At 38.7% G+C, this 19,365-nt stretch overlaps 2 protein-coding genes across 6 annotated transcripts in view; both read right to left on the reverse strand.

The window, feature by feature from the left end:
* LOC138966333 (nucleolar transcription factor 1-B-like) overlaps positions 1 to 19,124 on the reverse strand; it is a 71,431-nt gene extending 52,307 nt beyond the window's left edge. The window contains exon 1 of the mRNA XM_070338530.1: positions 13,905 to 19,124. Within this exon, the coding sequence (XP_070194631.1) occupies positions 17,986 to 18,630 (645 nt within the window). The 5' untranslated portion in view covers positions 18,631 to 19,124 and the 3' untranslated portion in view covers positions 13,905 to 17,985. The remainder of the gene's footprint in view (positions 1 to 13,904) is intronic.
* LOC138966328 (CAP-Gly domain-containing linker protein 4-like) overlaps positions 1 to 19,365 on the reverse strand; it is a 60,897-nt gene that overhangs the window by 3,965 nt on the left and 37,567 nt on the right. For 4 of the 5 annotated variants that reach the window (XM_070338522.1, XM_070338523.1, XM_070338520.1 and 1 more), the window contains exons 8-12: positions 7,418 to 7,543; positions 6,666 to 6,789; positions 2,794 to 2,876; positions 1,506 to 1,530; positions 978 to 1,075 (exon numbers count right to left, since the gene is read on the reverse strand). In XM_070338522.1, the coding sequence (XP_070194623.1) occupies positions 978 to 1,075; positions 1,506 to 1,530; positions 2,794 to 2,876; positions 6,666 to 6,789; positions 7,418 to 7,543 (456 nt within the window). Of the gene's footprint in view, positions 1 to 977; positions 1,076 to 1,505; positions 1,531 to 2,793; positions 4,694 to 6,665; positions 6,790 to 7,417; positions 7,544 to 19,365 lie in introns of those variants that run through there. The other variant, XR_011455670.1, reaches the window with a different exon arrangement.

Genomic DNA, 19,365 nt, shown 5'->3' on the forward strand with positions numbered 1-19,365 from the left:
GAAAAGGGCATGTTGGGATCGTAAAATTGTGAACGCCGGACATGCGCAATCGAGACCTAAACGCGTCGTCTGTTATATTTCCGGCCGAGTGATTTTTGCGATCTTTTTTCAGAGATTCAAGCAAAACGTTACGATTTTTTGTTAGGTTTTGATTTGAAAATGGCGTTACAAGGTCGCAAATTGTAACAACTAGTCGGTCGCAAATCGGGTTCTGGGGGGAGTCGGCCATGGGGGGTGATTTATATAGCAAAACTAATCCGTCAGCAAGAATGAGGTCTGAGAAGGGAGAGGGTCTCTGATGGGGGGGTCGTTCGTCGGGAGTACCACTGTAGGTAAAAAAAAAAAAATAAATAAATAAGTAATACAGAATCACCTCTGTTCTAAGACCCTATATTTTAAGTCTCCCTCTATGTTCATATGTGATTTACCCAGACTATCCCTTCAGAGTGTTAGGCAAAAAACAAAAAAAAAGAGTCTGTTTACGGTAACATAGGCAAAAAAAATAGGGTTGGTAGGTCGGGATTTTTATTTATTTTTTTCTCATATTTTTAAGTTATTTTGCCAAAAAACAAAGACCTTTTTTTTCTTTCTTAAATGCCAAAAAAAAGTTTAGGGTCGCGCGAAAAAATAGGGTCGGTCGGGATACCGTAAACAGACTATTTTTTTTTGGTTGGCCTTAATAACTTTACCTCTGTTTTAAATCTATCTCTTTAAAAAGCTAAATGGTTCAGATGTGCAGGTCTTTAAATAGACGTACTACTGCATGTGACAATAGAAACCGGTTTAAAATGCAGATAAAATAGTCAAAATAAAGTGAAGGGTGTTGTCAAATGTGAAATCTCTGATTCTTCAGAATTTGAGTCTTTGACATGAAGTCTTGTAAGCTGTGTCAGCAAAATGCCTGAACTGGAAACACATTTTAATGATGTGTAAATGAATCAAAAATGACAAAAGAAGAAACAAACGGTAATGCTCACCAAGCTCGTTGTTGCAGAGAACACTCATGCCAATTTCCAGTGTAAAGGTCTGTCTTGCTCCAGGTGTGCGAGTTATTCCGGAACCCACTGTCTTTGGCCTACAAAAACAATTATTTTACACTTTCTGATCGCAAATGCAGATGAGGAGAAAACAAATAAAACAAAACATTAAAGGTCTTCTTCCTCTTCTTCTGCATTCCCAGCCAGTAAAGGTCTGATAAATGAGGCTTCTATTCTTTTTTTAAATGCAGATGTTCATATTCAATATCAAGAATATCTTGAATTATGTAGTATTGAATTATGTAGTAAGTAATAAATTTAACCTTATTTTTCTGACAATTCAATTGCAAGTTTTTTGTGTGACAATTAACTGATTCTTCTTCCATCTTAATTTTTTATCAACCATATGCATTATCTAACAATGTGTACTCTACTGGTTGAATTTTGTGTTAGAAAAAGCACGCAGATCCTTACATTTGATTAATGTATATGATTAATAAATCTTTATTGTTACAGACATGTACTTACGATTTTGTTGGTGTCTTGCTGCGTCCTGGGGACAGAAGAAAAGTTAATGTTAATAAAGGCAAACACCTTCATGGCTTCAAACATCTGTTGACCAGCAATTTATCTTCTGAATCTATCAAAGCAGATGTACATTAGTAATGTGCAATTTTCAATTCACTGCTAACTATATCGAATCCTGAATTACTGTTTTTGAACTTCGTGAGATTTGTATCTGTGTAGTTCTGGCAAAAAATTATTTTTTGAGCAAAGCAAAATAATGTTTTCGTCATGTAGCTATTACTGATCTCCAGCTGGCCATTGACATTTTCAACAAGGCAGGCCCTGTTTTTGTCTGTTGGTTGCCAACTTGTCTCTAGCTCTCCATATATCTGTGCACCACAGTCATTGACCTTTTCAAGCACGAGAATTTGAAGAAAATAAGAACAAGAAGGGCAAAGCCCATACGACTCACATGCTTGACCTTGACTAAACCTAGCAATGACATCATACACTAAGAACTGCTTTACACATTTTTCCTACCAAAATACATGTGACCTTGACCCAAGGTCAAGGTCATCCAAGGTCATGCAACACAAAGCTGTTAATTCAAGACATAGGAAGTACAATGGTGCTTATTGGCTCTTTCTACCATGAGATATGGTCACTTTTAGTGGTTCACTACCTTATTTTGGTCACATTTCATAAGGGTCAAAGTGACCTTGACCTTGATCATATGTGACCAAATTGTCTCATGATGAAAGCATAACATGTGCCCCACATAATTTTTAAGTTTGAAACAGTTATCTTCCATAGTTCAGGGTCAAGGTCACTTCAAAATATGTATACAATCCAACTTTGAAGAGCTCCTGTGACCTTGACCTTGAAGCAAGGTAAACCAAACTGGTATCAAAAGATGGGGCTTACTTTGCCCTATATATCATATATAGGTGAGGTATTGAATCTCAAAAACTTCAGAAAAAATGTGAAAAATAGCTCTTTTTTAGGCAACATTTATGGCCCCTGCGACCTTGACCTTGAAGCAAGGTCAAGATGCTATGTATGTTTTTTGGGGCCTTGTCATCATACACCATCTTGCCAAATTTGGTACTGATAGACTGAATAGTGTCCAAGAAATATCCAACGTTAAAGTTTTCCGGACGGCCGGCCGGACGGACGGACGACTCGGGTGAGTACATAGACTCACTTTTGCTTCGCATGTGAGTCAAAAATTACCGGTAAGCAGTATTTGGGAATAGACAGACAAACTAAAAAAAAAAGTAAAAAAAAAAAAATTCTAACAAGTCCTGACCTTTTCTGTCCTGTCTCTCGGACACAGCTCCCCAACTGATAGTGTCCAGCGATTCATTAGAGCTGAACCGACGATCGCCCAGCCTGGAACAAAATAAACATGATCGTTCAGCAAATCTTAATCAAGCAAAAGATTGGGCTAATCTAAAAGCGAGAAGTATTTTTATCCAGCGTATTCGGAAACTTTCATTATGGCATCTGAGAGGGAATAGAACAAAATCAGCAGTCTGTACGTCAACAGCTCTGTTCATGGTGAAAAGAAGCAACAAACAATCGTAGCAATTCTTATTTTGATATCAGATTTACTTGTAATGCTTTAATGTGAATCTAAAATTAAGCACAATCTTCCAGCTCTTATAATCAAAGAGAAGTAACTTGTAAAAGTTGTTTGAAAACAAATATGAACATACAGATACATTCATTTCAGAAAGAATATCAATGAACAATTTTTTACAACAATCATTCCAAGAACTGCTTCTGTGTATGTTAAATGTAACATTCTATACTGACAACATATTGTGTAAATTACAACATTCTTCTTCTTCTTCTTCGTCGTTCGCTCAGACAATTACAACATTCTAGCAAATATGTTTGTCCTCTAGAAACAATAACAACAAATTATAACAAATGGCAAAAAAAATACCTTGGGATAAAAAGGGTGGGGTCAGACCAGCTAATTTCTATCTCATCACCAAAGGTTAACCTTTATAAGAATGAAACAAAGAGGTAACCAAAGATGTGCTACCTTACCAGAAAACCAGACAGACTTTTAGCCTTAAAAATGAAATGAACACATGAGGAGCAAATAAACACGGCTGAGCAAAGGATGATAAAACCAGAGATTGCTGCAAATACCTTGAACACCAGCACTCAAAAGCCATACCTGATGCCTCTAATAGTCTTTGCCCCTTTTCCTCACTAAATTAATTACCAGGAAGCATTCTTTTCAGATATAACTTAAAAAGAAAATCTCTTCCAATTGACCCAGGGACCAAAGCAGTAATTGCTTAACACCTTCTACCCCACCTATGTTGACCAAGGTTTTCTTTAGCCGAGACCAGCTGTGCTGCAGCAGGTCACTCAGAATTGTAGTAACTGTGTATCAACACGCTGGAATACAGGCGTTAGATGGACATTACAGGAAGCGACTGAAGCTAACAGTCCGAGCAGATATATCTGTATCTGGTCAGATAGAGTAATATGAGTGGGTACGGATATATCCGTACCTGGGAGACAATGAGTTAAATGAATACATGTACAATGGTTTAAATCCACAAACAATGGAACAAGCATGCAGCCATTAGAAAACACTTAATGCCCTTTAATTAAGCAAGCGTTATAAGTACATGGTATGCCTTATACTTCATCAACACATACAAAACCAGCCCAAAGATACATTGTAAAACTACTCTGCAGGATCCAAAAAGCCACTGGATACACGTGTCTGTCCACCCCTTTCAATGATTGGTGTTGAATGATACAATGTGCATTTCCCAGCAAGATCCAAGTATAAATACTGCTCCCAGTCCCACATTAAACACACCAGTTCTAATTTGTGTTCATCTGTTGCATAACATAGCATAAAATAGCATGCAAAGTTGGTTTGTGAGCCGATCTGTCCCAAGCCTGTTCTAATATAAGGCTGGTAGAATTAATTCAAACATAAACATAAGCTAAAGCATTTCGTTAACACAAAAACACAGCACGTAAACAGAAAGCACCCACATTTATTAGAGGGGTGGGGGGTGATTTTTCTGAGTATGATAGGATTCTAGTGGCGTGGTAAGTATCTTCCAGTGGTAACATAATAAACATAATAATGACGGTTAGCCCTTTACACCAGAACTTGCCTCCTTCGCAGTCTGGCATGGTAAAGCATTTGTCGTTTGAAATGACGTATGCTGAAAAAACGTCCAGTATTACACTGTGATCGTGACTGCTACACCGATCTGGGTTTCTTCGTGAAATACCCCAAACAGGACATACAATAAAGTACCTTATGATTAGATATTTGACTAAAACAAATGTGTGTGTGTGTGTGTGCGTGTGTGTGTGTGTGTGTGTGTGTGTGTGTGTGTGTGTGTGTGTGTGTGTGCATCCATCGGATGCATGCATTTGGTGTGTCTGTCTGTGTGTGTGTGTGTTCATGCATGCATTTTTATTTGTGTATTTTATTTTACAAGGACCACCTGCACTTATGGAAGAATGACTGAAATCATTTACGTGCCACAGGGGTGGGACATGGATACCATCTCGGTCTGTACCTAAAGTTGACCCATGTCTGCCCTAGCCTGGATTGGAACCCGTGACCCTAGGATCACAAGTGCAGTGCTCTACAAACTGAGCTACCCGGCCCCCTAACTGTATCTTAGTTTGTCTACCTGCATTACTTGAAGTTGTACTTACATTTCTCTATTTTCTTCGGTTCCCAATTTCACCACTTATTCTTGTTATTGCATGAACCTTTGTAAGTCTAATTGTGAGGAATAACTACTCTATCACATACTACTACATTTATATCAGACTGTCTAAAATCAATAACTGTTAGCATACCATAACAGAAGAATTCAAATGCACCAAGTTTTCACTTAACAAAAGAAACACAAGGACCACACCACACAAATGTTGAATGCAAAATTAAAGGCACAGTAAGCCTCCCGTAAACCATCACAGATACGGTCAGGCTTTTACACACAGTATACAAACACCCTTTCATTTAAACACTCACTGCTTGAGAACATCCTAGGTGCCCTCCGTAAAGAGCGAACAATTTTCAAAGAATTTATTTTTGCGTGGTTTATCTTACCCCTGAGCCATCGTGAACCCGTGTGATCCAGTTTACCTTTTTCACAATACAGTCGTCAGTTTGTAATTTGAATGCGGCTCGCTGTGAGCTTATCTGCAATAGCACGTTATTATGTACCTCTGACTATGCACGAAACAAACGGATGAGGTTCACAAGAACTCTAGCGATGGCTTTTGACTGTTCAGAGGAACTGGCGATGCTAACAAACCATAGTCTGCTACGAGAACCACGACCTTGCGTGACCCTGCTTCCAGGCTTTTCTTTTTTCAAACTTTCAAAACTTCGAATTGTACTGATCTTGTCTTGATGATAAAAGAATTATTTTATGATTTAAGAATGTTTGTCCAACAAGCTGTCAATTTATTATTTAGATTTTAAAAGTTAGGTCTAGCGCCAAAACGCACCACGGTCCGATTGTGTGAGGAGACAATCCGCAAAATTAATTCTTTGAAAATTGCTCGCTCTTTACGTAGGGCACCTAGGATGTTCCCGTTCGGTGAGCGTTCAAATGGAAGGGTGTTTGTACTGTGTGTAAAAGCCTGACAGTATCTGTGATTGTTTACGGGAGGATTACTGTGCCTTTAAGAAATTAAGTACCAAAGAATGCATAAATGAAACCTTATTATAACTATTAATAAAATAACTTACACGTTTCTCCAAAAAAGAAGCAAATCAAATGCAAACAGGGGCACACAATCATTTTAGCAGGGAGCAAATAAAATAATATAAGCTTATTTTTCATATTTTCACTATCAAAGTTTGCATTTTTTCACTTTTTCTTCAGTCAGATCACACAAACACACACACACACACACACACAGTGACACACACACACACACACACACACACACACACACACACACACACACACACACACACACACACACACACACACACACACACACACACACAACTAACCAATAACAAAAACTGAAAAGGTAAGTGTTTAGCCAAGCTTTCTATATCACATGCACACATTCCAGCATACAATTAAACCAGAAAACAAACACACAGTTCAAAAGAAAGAATGACCAAAACATCACACAGAAAACTTCAGCCAAGCTTACTTTTGGATGCGAGAGAGTGGGGCGAAGACGCCATGTTTGGGACGACAGTTGAAATACTGGACACCTCCGACAGAACCATTGTTTTTACCTGCTGGTCTGTCCAGCTCCACTCCAAACCAGGTACCTGTAAACAACGAAACACCTGTTACTGCTGTTGGTAATGAGAAGAAAAAAAGGTTGTAGTGAATATTTTGGACACCAACGGGCATTATCTTTTTCAAAAGAAGAGGGTATCATATATATCGAGTGGACACTACATAACATGCACATGTAACGCCATGATCACTTGCCTCCATTGATCAGTTCTGTGTTTGCGCAACTCTTGCACTTCCGATAAAAACTTTGACAGAGTAATCCGAGTTATTTCTGGAAGAGACAGAGACAGAGGGAGAAAGAAAGGAGAGAGAGAGAGAGAGAGAGAGAGAGAGAGAGAGAGAGAGAGAGAGTGTGTGTGGGTTTGTGTGTGTGTGTGTGTGTGTGTGTGTGTGTGTGTGTGTGTGTGTGTGTGTGTGTATGTATGTATGTATGTATGTATGTATGTATGTATGAATGCATGCGTGTGTTTGTGTGTGCATGCATGTGTGAGTGTGTATGCACTGTGGATACATGTCTGCACATGTGCCAAAAGCACTTCAGCTTTTTCCAGCACCTTTCCAACACATATGCCAGCTATTCACACAAAGTTCAGCAGATTTTTATGCTCATGTTTACACATACTGATGCGGGGGGAAAGAAAGACCCCAAAGACATACCTGGAGCAAATTGCGTTTCTCCAATGAAGCGAACGGTACCCTTGCGCTGGCCCGCCACAATGACTCTGTCCCCAACCTCCATGTCTCCCGAGTCTGATAAAGATGATGCCCGAGATTTGCTCAGCCCTGCACACACAAATAAAAATGCATTGATTGAACATTCGATTTTACTTCTTTGAACAATGTGACATCAGAGTCTGACAAAAACTCATAATCAGGCGGACAGCCGAGACAACAAAACAGTGCATGTTTGTGTGCGTTCAATCTTAAGACATAAAAGGAATTCTAACTGAAATTGATCGGTACAATAGAGGTTCTTTGTATTTTTGACCAAAATATAACATTTCACACACAGATCTCGACAGTCATTATTCACCTCAACCACTCGTGTGGTCTTGGAAGAACACTGACTGTCTTGATCTGTGTACAATGTCATATTTTGGTCAAAAATACAAATAATGTATGTATCATATCTATCAGTTTGTTGTTTTTACATTTAGTCAAGTTTTGACTAAATGTTTTAACATAGAGGGGGGAATCGAGACGAGGGTCGTGGTGTATGTGTGTCTGTCTGTGTGTGTGTGTGTGTAGAGCGATTCAGACTAAACTACTGGACCGATCTTTATGAAATTTGACATGAGAGTTCCTGGGTATGATATCCTCAGACGTTTTTTTCATTCTTTTGATAAATGTCTTTGATGACGTCATATCCGGCTTTTCGTGAAAGTTGAGGCGGCACTGTCACGCTCTCATTTTTCAACCAAATTGGTTGAAATTTTTGTCAAGTAATCTTCGACGAAGCCCGGACTTCGGTATTGCATTTCAGCTTGGGGGCTTAAAAATTAATTAATGACTTTGGTCATTAAAAATCTGAAAATTGTAAAAAAAAAATTCTTTTTTATAAAACGATCCAAATTTACGTTCATCTTATTCTCCATCATTTTCTCATTCCAAAAACATATAAATATGTTATATTTGGATTAAAAACAAGCTCTGAAAATTAAAAATATAAAAATTATGATCAAAATTAAATTTTCGAAATCAATTTAAAAACACTTTCATCTTATTCCTTGTCGGTTCCTGATTCCAAAAACATATAGATATGATATGTTTGGATTGAAAACACGCTCAGAAAGTGAAAACGAAGAGAGGTACAGAAAAGCGTGCTATCCTTCTCAGCGCAACTACTACCCCGCTCTTCTTGTCAATTTCACTGCCTTTGCCATGAGCGGTGGACTGACGATGCTACGAGTATACGGTCTTGCTGCGTTGCATTGCGTTCAGTTTCATTCTGTGAGTTCGACAGCTACTTGACTAAATGTTGTATTTTCGCCTTACGCGACTGTTTGTTCTTCTTGTTTTCTACAGTGACAGTAGTTTGTGCTGATGTTGCCTGGTTGTAACGTTGACAGTCCAAGGCATCATCTTTCCCCTCACTGCAAAAAAAGTTCGGCAGTTTTGCCAAAATGACAGCACAGTATTCAAGAATTTTAGACTTATTGTAGTACATATTTTGACAGATCCCATAAAAATCATATAATTTTCTCTTTTTTTTCCCCCACGTAGTTTTTGACTGCTTGCTGTGACAGACTGGCCATTTATTGTGAGTACCAGACTATATACTTCTTAAAAAAAGAATTTTTTTTTTTAAATGGCTGGCATGTACCCTAGTGTGGAAATTATTCTTTTTCTTCAAAGCATAAGACTGTTGTGGTTTGCTTTAAGTGGAAAGGTACTCACCGTATATTTATGTATCTGTTAATTATATCTGTTAAGTGTTTAAATCAAACAGCGATTTAAAAAAAAGAATGGTCTGTATGGGGTTGGTCTGTAGTGTACTGCTCGAGGAATGCTAACAAAATACAGACACGAGAGAAATCTTTTATTTAAAATTACATTCCTTCCGATGTAGACATCTTGCAAATTACTACAGATTTGCCACTGGAGGCTTGTACATGGATAAGAGCATGAACTTCCGATTGGGCACATAACATAAAAGTACTCTGATTTTTTCCTTTCTGTTAATTTGTTTGTTCTAAATGACTTTGTAACTGACAGCGACATCTACGTCAATTTGCAACATTAATTCAAGAAAAAATTCTCACACTGCACAGGAAATAACCAAGCTGTTGCTTTTTGACACGTCCAACGGAAGGATGGTTTTATCACATGTATCTGTCGCGATGTACATCAAAAGGAATGTATGTTGAACTATGGCAATGATATAACTGCTTCCGAACAATGAATAATCACTTTCCGAGTCCATACGCAGCAATCTTTTTTCTGAATAGTATACGCGTGCATAATATATATGCTTATGAATGAGATTTATTCCTGCAACAGATGTGCTTGTCACCAGTGATGCATGTGCCCACTTCAGTACTTTGTATTTTGAGTGTGTGTAAAATATATCATTTCTATTGGCCAGTGTTTATTCTGCAATAACAGACGAAATCTGGTTTCTTGCTATGTCATTTGGTAGAACAATACTAATAGCCAATGTGGTGTAAGTGTGACAGGGAGACTACCGTTGCCCTTAACAGCAGGCTCTGCAGAGTTGTTGGCCTTTCGAGCTATTTATAGCTCGCCGGCAAGACACCTGTGGATTGTAGAGTTCTGTTTGTGATGGGGTCTGGCGGCTTCTGTCTCTCTGTATGTTCTTGGTTTCCTTTGGTTTAATAGGGCTTAGAAATAAGCTCTAAAATTCTCAATCCAGTTTGATTGTACTTCGCCTCCAAAGGTGATTGTTGTGTTTTGGCACTCGGTTACATAAGGATACTAAGTAACGTGGAAGCTGATGTGGTCACTGGTGTGATGTAAAGATGCATGCAATGAGAGTGTATCAACACCAACACTGACTTTTTCATGCATTCATTCACACACACACAAACTCTCTCTGAAACATACCTCACATACAAAACACGCTCACAGCAACATACCAGACATAAACAACACGCTCCCTGTAACATACCACACATACACAACACGCTCCCGGCAACATACCAGACATACACAACACGCTCCCGGCAACATACCACACACACTCCTTGTAACTTGACACACATACACAAAGATAAACTCATCTTTGAGATCACAACAAAGATCTTGTATTCATATATGTTCATGATCCATAACAATTTTCATTCATGTTTTCGATATCTTGTCATTCACTCATCACTGCCTACATTTTCTTTTACAGTTCAGATCATACTCACATTTATTCCTAAATCTTGTTCACGTAGTTACCTCCCCTGACATACAACCCTAAATGCCTTTGATCTTCCCTGACATCCAAATAATACATGCACACATTTTATTACTCAAGCGAAGCATTTTATTCTGGACATATAAAGCAAGATTTCTAAGGAAACGTTATTTTTTAAATTTTACTGAAATCAAGCGACACATGATTTGTTTTGTCTCCTCTCTCTGTTGTTTTTAATCAGGATGTTCAACCCATTCTACACCCATTCCCATCCCAAAAAAGGAAATTAAAGAGAATACCCCAAAAATAAATACGTTTCCTCAATTTAAACAAAATTAAGACATGTATGCCAAAACATTTTATCAACTGCTGTTTGGTCATAACTACTTGACAGAGTAAAAGGCAAACAACATCTGCAGAATAACAACAACAAAAAACATAAGCCATCACATAAAAAAATCTTTCTTTTAAAACAGCCGAGATAAAAGTGTAGGTCGTCTCTCTACTTAGTGCTGCTTCAGTAGTACTGTACCCCCTTTTAACTTACCCAGGGGCTCACACCCATAAGAGGTGGCAAAGGACAAATGTCCTGGACAATGCAAAAGTGATAGGACATTTGTCCTGAACAAAAATAAATCAATAGGACATTTTTGTGTGTAAAGTTTAATAGCCAACGGTAAAAGAGTTTGATGTGCCTGTTTGCTGATGTTTCATGCACAACATCAGTTGCTTCTTTGAGTCGTGCGACACCCACGGGAATTAAGTCGGCCAGCATGAAACGAAGCCACGCGCCGGGGGTGGGGGAGGGGGTAACGTCTTTCTTCGGCGCCGAAGTTTCACTTTCTAGAGCGACGGTTTCATCTGGCTCTGGCTGCTCAGAGGCCGGAGGGAGCTCAGTTTCAGTGGTACTAGCCGCGGATGAGGGCAGAGATTTGAAGTACAAGCGCTTCTGGCCTTTTTCTGGCACTAATTTTCGTTTCGGCGGCATGTTGCTTTTTCGAGAAAAAAATAAAACACGAAGGGAGGCAACTGTCAACCGGCTTGGAGCATTCAGAGTTGCGACTGTTGGAAACTCTTCTATATAAAAAGCACATAAAGTCTCCCCAAGTTTCGTCTGCTTGGAGAGACACATTGCTTTGCAAAACATCGATAAAATAGCAAATCAAACTACTGTAAATTGGAAAGTACTGATAATGTCCAGATCAAATGAAAGCATAATCGGACAATGACCACTTTGTGACAAAAACAATAGGACATATGTCCTTTCTTTCTTTATTTGGTGTTTAACGTCGTTTTCAACCGTTCAAGGTTATATCGCGACGGAGGGAAGGGGGGTGATGGGATAGAGCCACTTGTCAATTGTTTCTTGTTCACAAAAGCACTAATCAAAAATTTGCTCCAGCCCCAGGGGCTTGCAACGTAGTACAATATATATTACCTTACTGGGAGAATGCAAGTTTCCAGTACAAAGGACTTAAAATTTCTTACATACTGCTTGACTAAAATCTTTACAAACATTGACTATATTCTATACAAGAAACACTTAACAAGGGTAAAAGGAGAAACAGAATCCGTTAGTCGCCTCTTACGACATACCGGGGAGCATCGGGTAAATTCTTTCTCGTCCCAACCAATATGGGACTCCCCCTAACCCGCGGGGGGCGACATATGTCCTCTTGCAAGAAAAATGTACAGGACATTTGGAAAAAACATCCGTGTATGTCCGATGTGGATGTGAGCCCCTGCTTACCAACCCAACCCCCCCAAGAAAAGAAAAAGAGATTTCCCCCTTTTTAAGACCATGTCTTCTCAAATGGTCTGTTGAAACACTCTGTAAACTCAACCCAATTTTAAGACTCCCTCCGTTACAGACCAGTTTTCTCAGATTTTTTTCTTCATGTCATCCATTTGTTACTCACAAGTCAAATCTAAACCAATTAATCAAATGAAAATAAACGCTACAGAAAAAGTAAAACAAAGAATGCTTCATACTGCAAGCCCATATGAAAGTTGAAACACCCTCTCATCTAAGATTCTGAAAGACACATTAGTATCAGATCCCAATAAATGCATCTAACCATTTGATCCGGATATCTTATGTAGATTCATGCAAACAGCACATACAAAAGGAATGATTCTGTTGACTTCTACCATGCAAAAGCTAACTATGCAAAAACTCAGCAACTCATTCACAACAAAAAACCAAACACGTAACACTAAAGTTCACTCATGTAAGGAACTAGATCACAATAAAATAGTACAGGAAATACAAATCTGTCCTTCTCCACGGAAGGATCGCATTGAACCTCAGAACAGAGTACTATTTTATTCAGGTCTGTTGTGGGTGGGTTCATCTTGCTTCAAACAAACACAGCCTTTTCGGGCATGAGATTCTAAAATCGCCATTTTTACTGAATTTACAAATACTGAGCAAAGATGGGATCAACTGATTTATCGTTTTTACATTTAGTCAAGGTTTGACTAAATGTTTTAACATAGAGGGGGAATCGAGACGAGGGTCGTGGTGTGTGTGTGTGTGTGTATGTGTAGAGCGATCCAGAGAAAACTACTGGACCGATCTTCATGAAACTTTACATGAGAGTTCCGGAGTATGATATCCCCGGAGTTTTTTTTCTTTTTTTGGATAAATGTCTTTGATGACATCATATCCGGCTTTTTGTAAAAGTTGAGGCCGCACTGTCACGCCCTCATTTTTCGATCAAATGGATTGAAATTTTGGTAAAGCAATTTTCGACGAAGGCCGAACTTTGGTATCGCATTTCAGCTTAGAAATTAATTAATGAGCTTGGTCATTAAAAATCTGAAAATTGTAATTAAAATTATGTTTTTATAAAACGATCCAACAATAATTTCATCTTATTCTTAATCATCTTTTGATTCCAAAACCATATAAATATGTCATATTTGGATTAAAAACCAGCTCTGAAAATTAAATATATGAAAATTATGATTAAAATTAAATTTCCGGAATCGATTCAAAAACAATTTGATCTTATTCCTTGTCGGTTCCTGATTCCAAAAACATATAGATATGATATATTTGAATTCAAAACAAGCTCAGAAAGTTAAAAAGAACAGAGATACAGAAAAGCGTGCTATTGCTCAATGCAACCACTACCGCGCTATTCTGGCTAGTCAATTTCACTGCCTTGGCCACGAGCGGTGGACTGACGATGCTACAAGTATACGGTCTTGTTGAAAAAATACAGTGCGTTCAGTTTCACTCTGTGAGTTCGACAGCTTGAGTAAATGTATTTTCACCTTACGCAACTTGTTTCATGTTACCTTTTCTCGTGTTTTGTGTGAATAATATACTTTTGGATTACATGGACATCATTGTGGTGAGTCTTTCATTTATGCATGTGTTGTTTGTTTTGTTTTAACTCTTCATTAGTGACTTTCTGAGATTTTTGCTCAACAACACACCTAACACACCACCTATCAGTATCACCAACATACATTCACATCGGAAAATGTAAAAAAAATCAAACCTTGGTTTTCACACCTTGAAGGATCATAAAATATTCCCCTCAAAAGCATAAAATTAGTATGTTTATTTAGAGCATTCATTTTCCTCCAAGAAAAACATAGGTTTTATGAACTTTTAACAAGAAACATGGCTTCCAGATTGTTTTAATTTACACCCAATTTTCCGCAAAAGTCCTTGGCAGAGGAGCCGCCCAACAGTGTTATTACATCTGGCAGTGAAAGGGTTAAATTCATGAAAAATCATAAGTTTATGTAAAAATATCACAATTCACATCTACTTCTTTTTGTTAAGACTTAATGCAACTAACATTCTGACCACACTTTAAATTGGCGAACAGTGTAAAACTCTTCCACACTTACATACCAATAAATTACAGCCATACACTTCAAACTGATCACTCAGGACTGAACACATCAAGCAGATAAAAACTGAACGATTTCCGAGTTCAATTCTGTTAAAAATGCGGACAGAACAGTTTAAAAAAATGAATGTTCAGTTGAAATGTATCTACTAAAACCCTGATTTTATTTCATTTTATTAAACTGTTGAAAAAAAATTAAGTAGCTGCCTTATCTTCAAGTGTAACTTCTGTAAGGTATGAAAGTGACTACAAAATGACAAAGTTTGTGAGGAATCAAAAGCTTAGCTGTCCAGTGCTGATCACATGGTCATACTCAAAAGTGATAATTTCTGCCCATGAACGTTTTGACAATTTGAGGAGTGGAACAACCTTTAAAGAAAAATATGTCTCAAAACTACAGGTACACATCCCTCAGCCTCAACTCCTTCCTCCACACAAAAAAAACATTAACAAAAAAAAAAAATTAACAAAAAAAAAACCCACGTCGTAAGATAAGAACAAGAAAAATGTCAGAAAAAAGAAAGAAAAGACATGTTTAATATTAGATGTCCACCTTAACGAGAGGAGCCAGAAATAACTAGCACCAACATCATGCTCGTGAAATCACATCGAAAACTTCATGCAACATGAGAAAATGAATGTACAATTGAACTCGGCTTAAAGTAATAAAGACTGAGCTGACCCATAAAACAAATCTCATGAAAACCAGTTAAATTATTTCCGAGCAACATCACAAAATTAAAATGCAGGATATACAGATTTTTAGGGTGGAAATCATAAAAAGTAGAGCTTTTTCATGTAAAGAGTCTGTCAGTGTCATTTAATAGGAACTAAAAAAGGACACTCCCTCCTTCCTCTAGTCTTATGAGGTGAGGTGAAGAAATACACATGCATGAATCTGATAATGGCAATTAAGTGCCTTGGGAAAGTCCCCAGCCCATATTTAGAGTCCCAAGATCTGTCACGTAAGCAGCAGCCTAAGATCATACCAAAATCAACATTATCCATTGTTAACCATACTATGTACGTGAACAATTAGTAATTTCATTCTAAAAGTTAAAATTAATTTCACATGTAAAAGACAATGAATTTCTTGTTGCCCAGCATCAGCTGTGAGATAGCTTCCCAGTGAAACATGCACATTAGTCGCACATAATGCTAAAAAAAAAGAAAATAAGAAGGAATGATCATTCCAACAACACAACAGCACTAATAATAATAATATTCAGTGTCCAAATATGCCACAGTGAAAAATGCAAATCTGAAAAGTGACCCAAACATGACTGTCAACTTACAATGAACCTCATACTGACATAGTCATACAGTTAATGCTATCACTATCAGTATCATTAGCACAACTGGTCTCCCAGGATTCACACTACAATAATGACAAGTTGTGAAATACATGTAAATGCCAATTCACATTTAAGTAGAGATCGACCACAGACATGTTTAGCTAATTTGAGATGCCTTATTACTTGTTTTTTTCAAATCTCTTTTTAAACGAGGCTAACACTTTAGATCAAGGCTAATATTTTCTGGTAAATCGCTTTCTGGTGAGCAAAATAATGTTCAAATGAAGGAATTCTTAAGAGCATAGATAATTAAATAGGTCTCCATAACAAAGAAAGTTCATATCAGCCTCAGGACTTTCTTTCTACATGTAGTTCTCCAAAGGCAAAAAAAAAAATAAATAGGTGTGGTTACGGTAACATGGCCCAAAAAAATAGGGTAGAAAGGTAGGCAATCACTTTTTTTTAAAACTTTTTTTTCTAATGTGTACAAATTAAACCTACTTGACAGGGTAAAAAGTGTGCGACTCGAGCACTTTCGCTATCATTGCATTTTCTGCACTCGTTTTCTTGGTTTTTTGGGTGTGTATTTTGACAAATGTAACAAGAAGGGCAAAGCCCATACGACTCACATGCTTGACCTTGACCTTTACATGACCTTCAGGGTCAAGGTCAAATAACTAAACCTAGCAATGACATCATACACTAAGAACTGCTTTACACATTTTTCCTACCAAAATACATGTGACCTTGACCCAAGGTCAAGGTCATCCAAGGTCATGCAACACAAAGCTGTTAATTCAAGACATAGGAAGTACAATGGTGCTTATTGGCTCTTTCTACCATGAGATATGGTCACTTTTAGTGGTTCACTACCTTATTTGGGTCACATTTCATAAGGGTCAAAGTGACCTTGACCTTGATCATATGTGACCAAATGTGTCTCATGATGAAAGCATAACATGTGCCCCACATAATTTTTAAGTTTGAAACAGTTATCTTCCATAGTTCAGGGTCAAGGTCACTTCAAAATATGTATACAATCCAACTTTGAAGAGCTCCTGTGACCTTGACCTTGAAGCAAGGTAAACCAAACTGGTATCAAAAGATGGGGCTTACTTTGCCCTATATATCATATATAGGTGAGGTATTGAATCTCAAAAACTTCAGAGAAAATGGGAAAAATAGCTGTTTTTTAGGCAACATTTATGGCCCCTGCGACCTTGACCTTGAAGCAAGGTCAAGATGCTATGTATGTTTTTTGGGGCCTTGTCATCATACACCATCTTGCCAAATTTGGTACTGATAGACTGAATAGTGTCCAAGAAATATCCAACGTTAAAGTTTTCCGGACGGACGGACGTCCGGACGACTCGGGTGAGTCCATAGACTCACTTTTGCTTCGCATGTGAGTCAATAAAAAGTTATAGGGTCGGCCCCTAAAAATAGGGTAGGTCGGGTTACCGTAACCACACCTAATTTTGTTTTTAGGCCTAAGCCTCAAGCACTACTGGGTCACTTGGTAAACACATGAAACTCCTTCATTAGTTCTTGTCACAGTGCTCACACAGTTATCTTGGATTTGGACACCAATCATTTGTACGTGTAAAATATGTGTTCATTGTCACTTCATTAGACCTGTGTAGGCACACAAAAAAGTGATTCGGTTGGATGTGAGGCATTGTCGAGTGGTGTAACTCCACTGTTTGTTGATGTATCTTTTGTTGGCCATTATGAAGCCCTTATGATTGACTATGAGCATGAAGTCTATACCCATGCACAGAGTCTCTACCTGACACGTGTATACAAACATGTACACAATCTCAAAATACTCCAACCAGAAAGTACTGAAGTTGAGTCAGTCATTGAGTGTGAACAAGTACATGTATACTCTTGGTCTCCATCACACACACAGTCTAATAGTCAAAACATTTCATTCAACTTTCAAGTGTACAAACACAACTCTCTAACAGTAACACAGTCACAACTTCAATCTTCTCACACAAGCGTATACTACTACTAGACTAGTCTTCACTTCATACCTTTTGTACACATGTACACATTCTCGATAGATCTCTCAGTCGAACACATACCTATGTACTGTGGTACTGGTAGTCAGTAGACAATCTAAAAATAGTAAACCACTTCCATTTTTCACGTGCACACACACACACACAGTCTAAAAGTAAATCACTAGAATCACAAAGTACTGGGGTTGCTGACTCGACTGATAGTCACAGTACTGGGCACCTGCACCATCTGGCTGGATACTCTCATCACCTCCTCCAGAACGGGACTGGGCACATGATCCAGGGTCTCCATGTCATTGAATTCATTGTCTGCCTCCTCCACACTACCAGCCAGATCTTCCTGCATGTCTGACGTGCTGTCTTCCTCTTCCTCCTCGTCTTCCTGCATGGCACTGTCACTAGCGCCGCTGTCGTTCAGCAGTCGATTGCCCAACATGTCCCCCACTTCTTCCAGATCGGCGATCGGGTTCGATTCTTCACCACCCCCCTCCTCCTCCTCCGCCCTGTTCTCGCCGTCTTGGCCGTCGGTTGAAGGTTGGTTTCCGTCTCCGACCTCTCGCAACACGTCGCACCGCAGATGTGTGATATCGTCCGCTTTGTTGGCCGCGTATTCGTAGTACATATTGCGTACACCCTCTGTGACCGCCATTCGTAGGCGCAGCGAGTAGCGGAAAGAACGGTGGTTTTCACGACTGGCTTTCTCGTAGCGTTTCGCCATTTCGTCCAAACGACGGTTCAGTTGGACGATCTGCTCGCACGCCTTTTTGAACGACTTCTCCGCCTCTGTCAATCGTGTCTGGAGATCGGAGCTCATCTTAGTCGTTACTAGGTCCCTCTTGCTTGTTTTCCGAGAGGGTAAAGGCCGTGAAAATTCCTGACGATTTTTTGTTCTTCACACACAGCACTCAGCACTTTTCTGCACAAAGCTTATGCGGCTAAATTTAGAACGCAACGCCGACTTCCTGTCTGGACGAGTCCACTCGGCTGGTGAGGGTTCGAAGGGCTGTTCGCCTAGCTACTGATAACCGCGCGAAGCGTCAAGCTTTTGTAAACAAGGTTTCTGCAGCAAAATGGGTTTTTTTGCCGAAACACTTTGTGAATGTTGGTAAACTGACGCGCTCGAGTGCTTGCGATTGTGCATGTGTAAAGCTTCCTCATGCAACACCTGGATCAAGCTGACTCAACACTGAAATAAATTCCCCTCACAACAGAAACTCAAAACTGTATCCGGGTGTAAATGTCACGAAATGAATGTGTGTTATGCAGAGTAAGACGCGAATCGGCTAAACTCGTTGTGGGACCTCTCTTTCTCGCCTCTCTCTCTTTTTAATGATATTTGCTTGAGTCTTTCACTGTCTGTGTAATCTGAATGGACACTGATTTATGTGGAGCACTCTTCATCTATTTTCTTGTATGTATACACTAATAGTATTACAATTTACAGCCAGTTTACTAATCATACGGCCTTTCCTTATTATAGCCGTTAAACGAAAGGGTTTCTATTTAAGACGTCCAGGAGAAGGGTTGCTGTTAAAAAAGTACAGTAGCT

This window comes from Littorina saxatilis, linkage group LG5 (assembly GCF_037325665.1).
Source record: "Littorina saxatilis isolate snail1 linkage group LG5, US_GU_Lsax_2.0, whole genome shotgun sequence".
NCBI classification, from domain to species: domain Eukaryota; kingdom Metazoa; phylum Mollusca; class Gastropoda; order Littorinimorpha; family Littorinidae; genus Littorina; species Littorina saxatilis.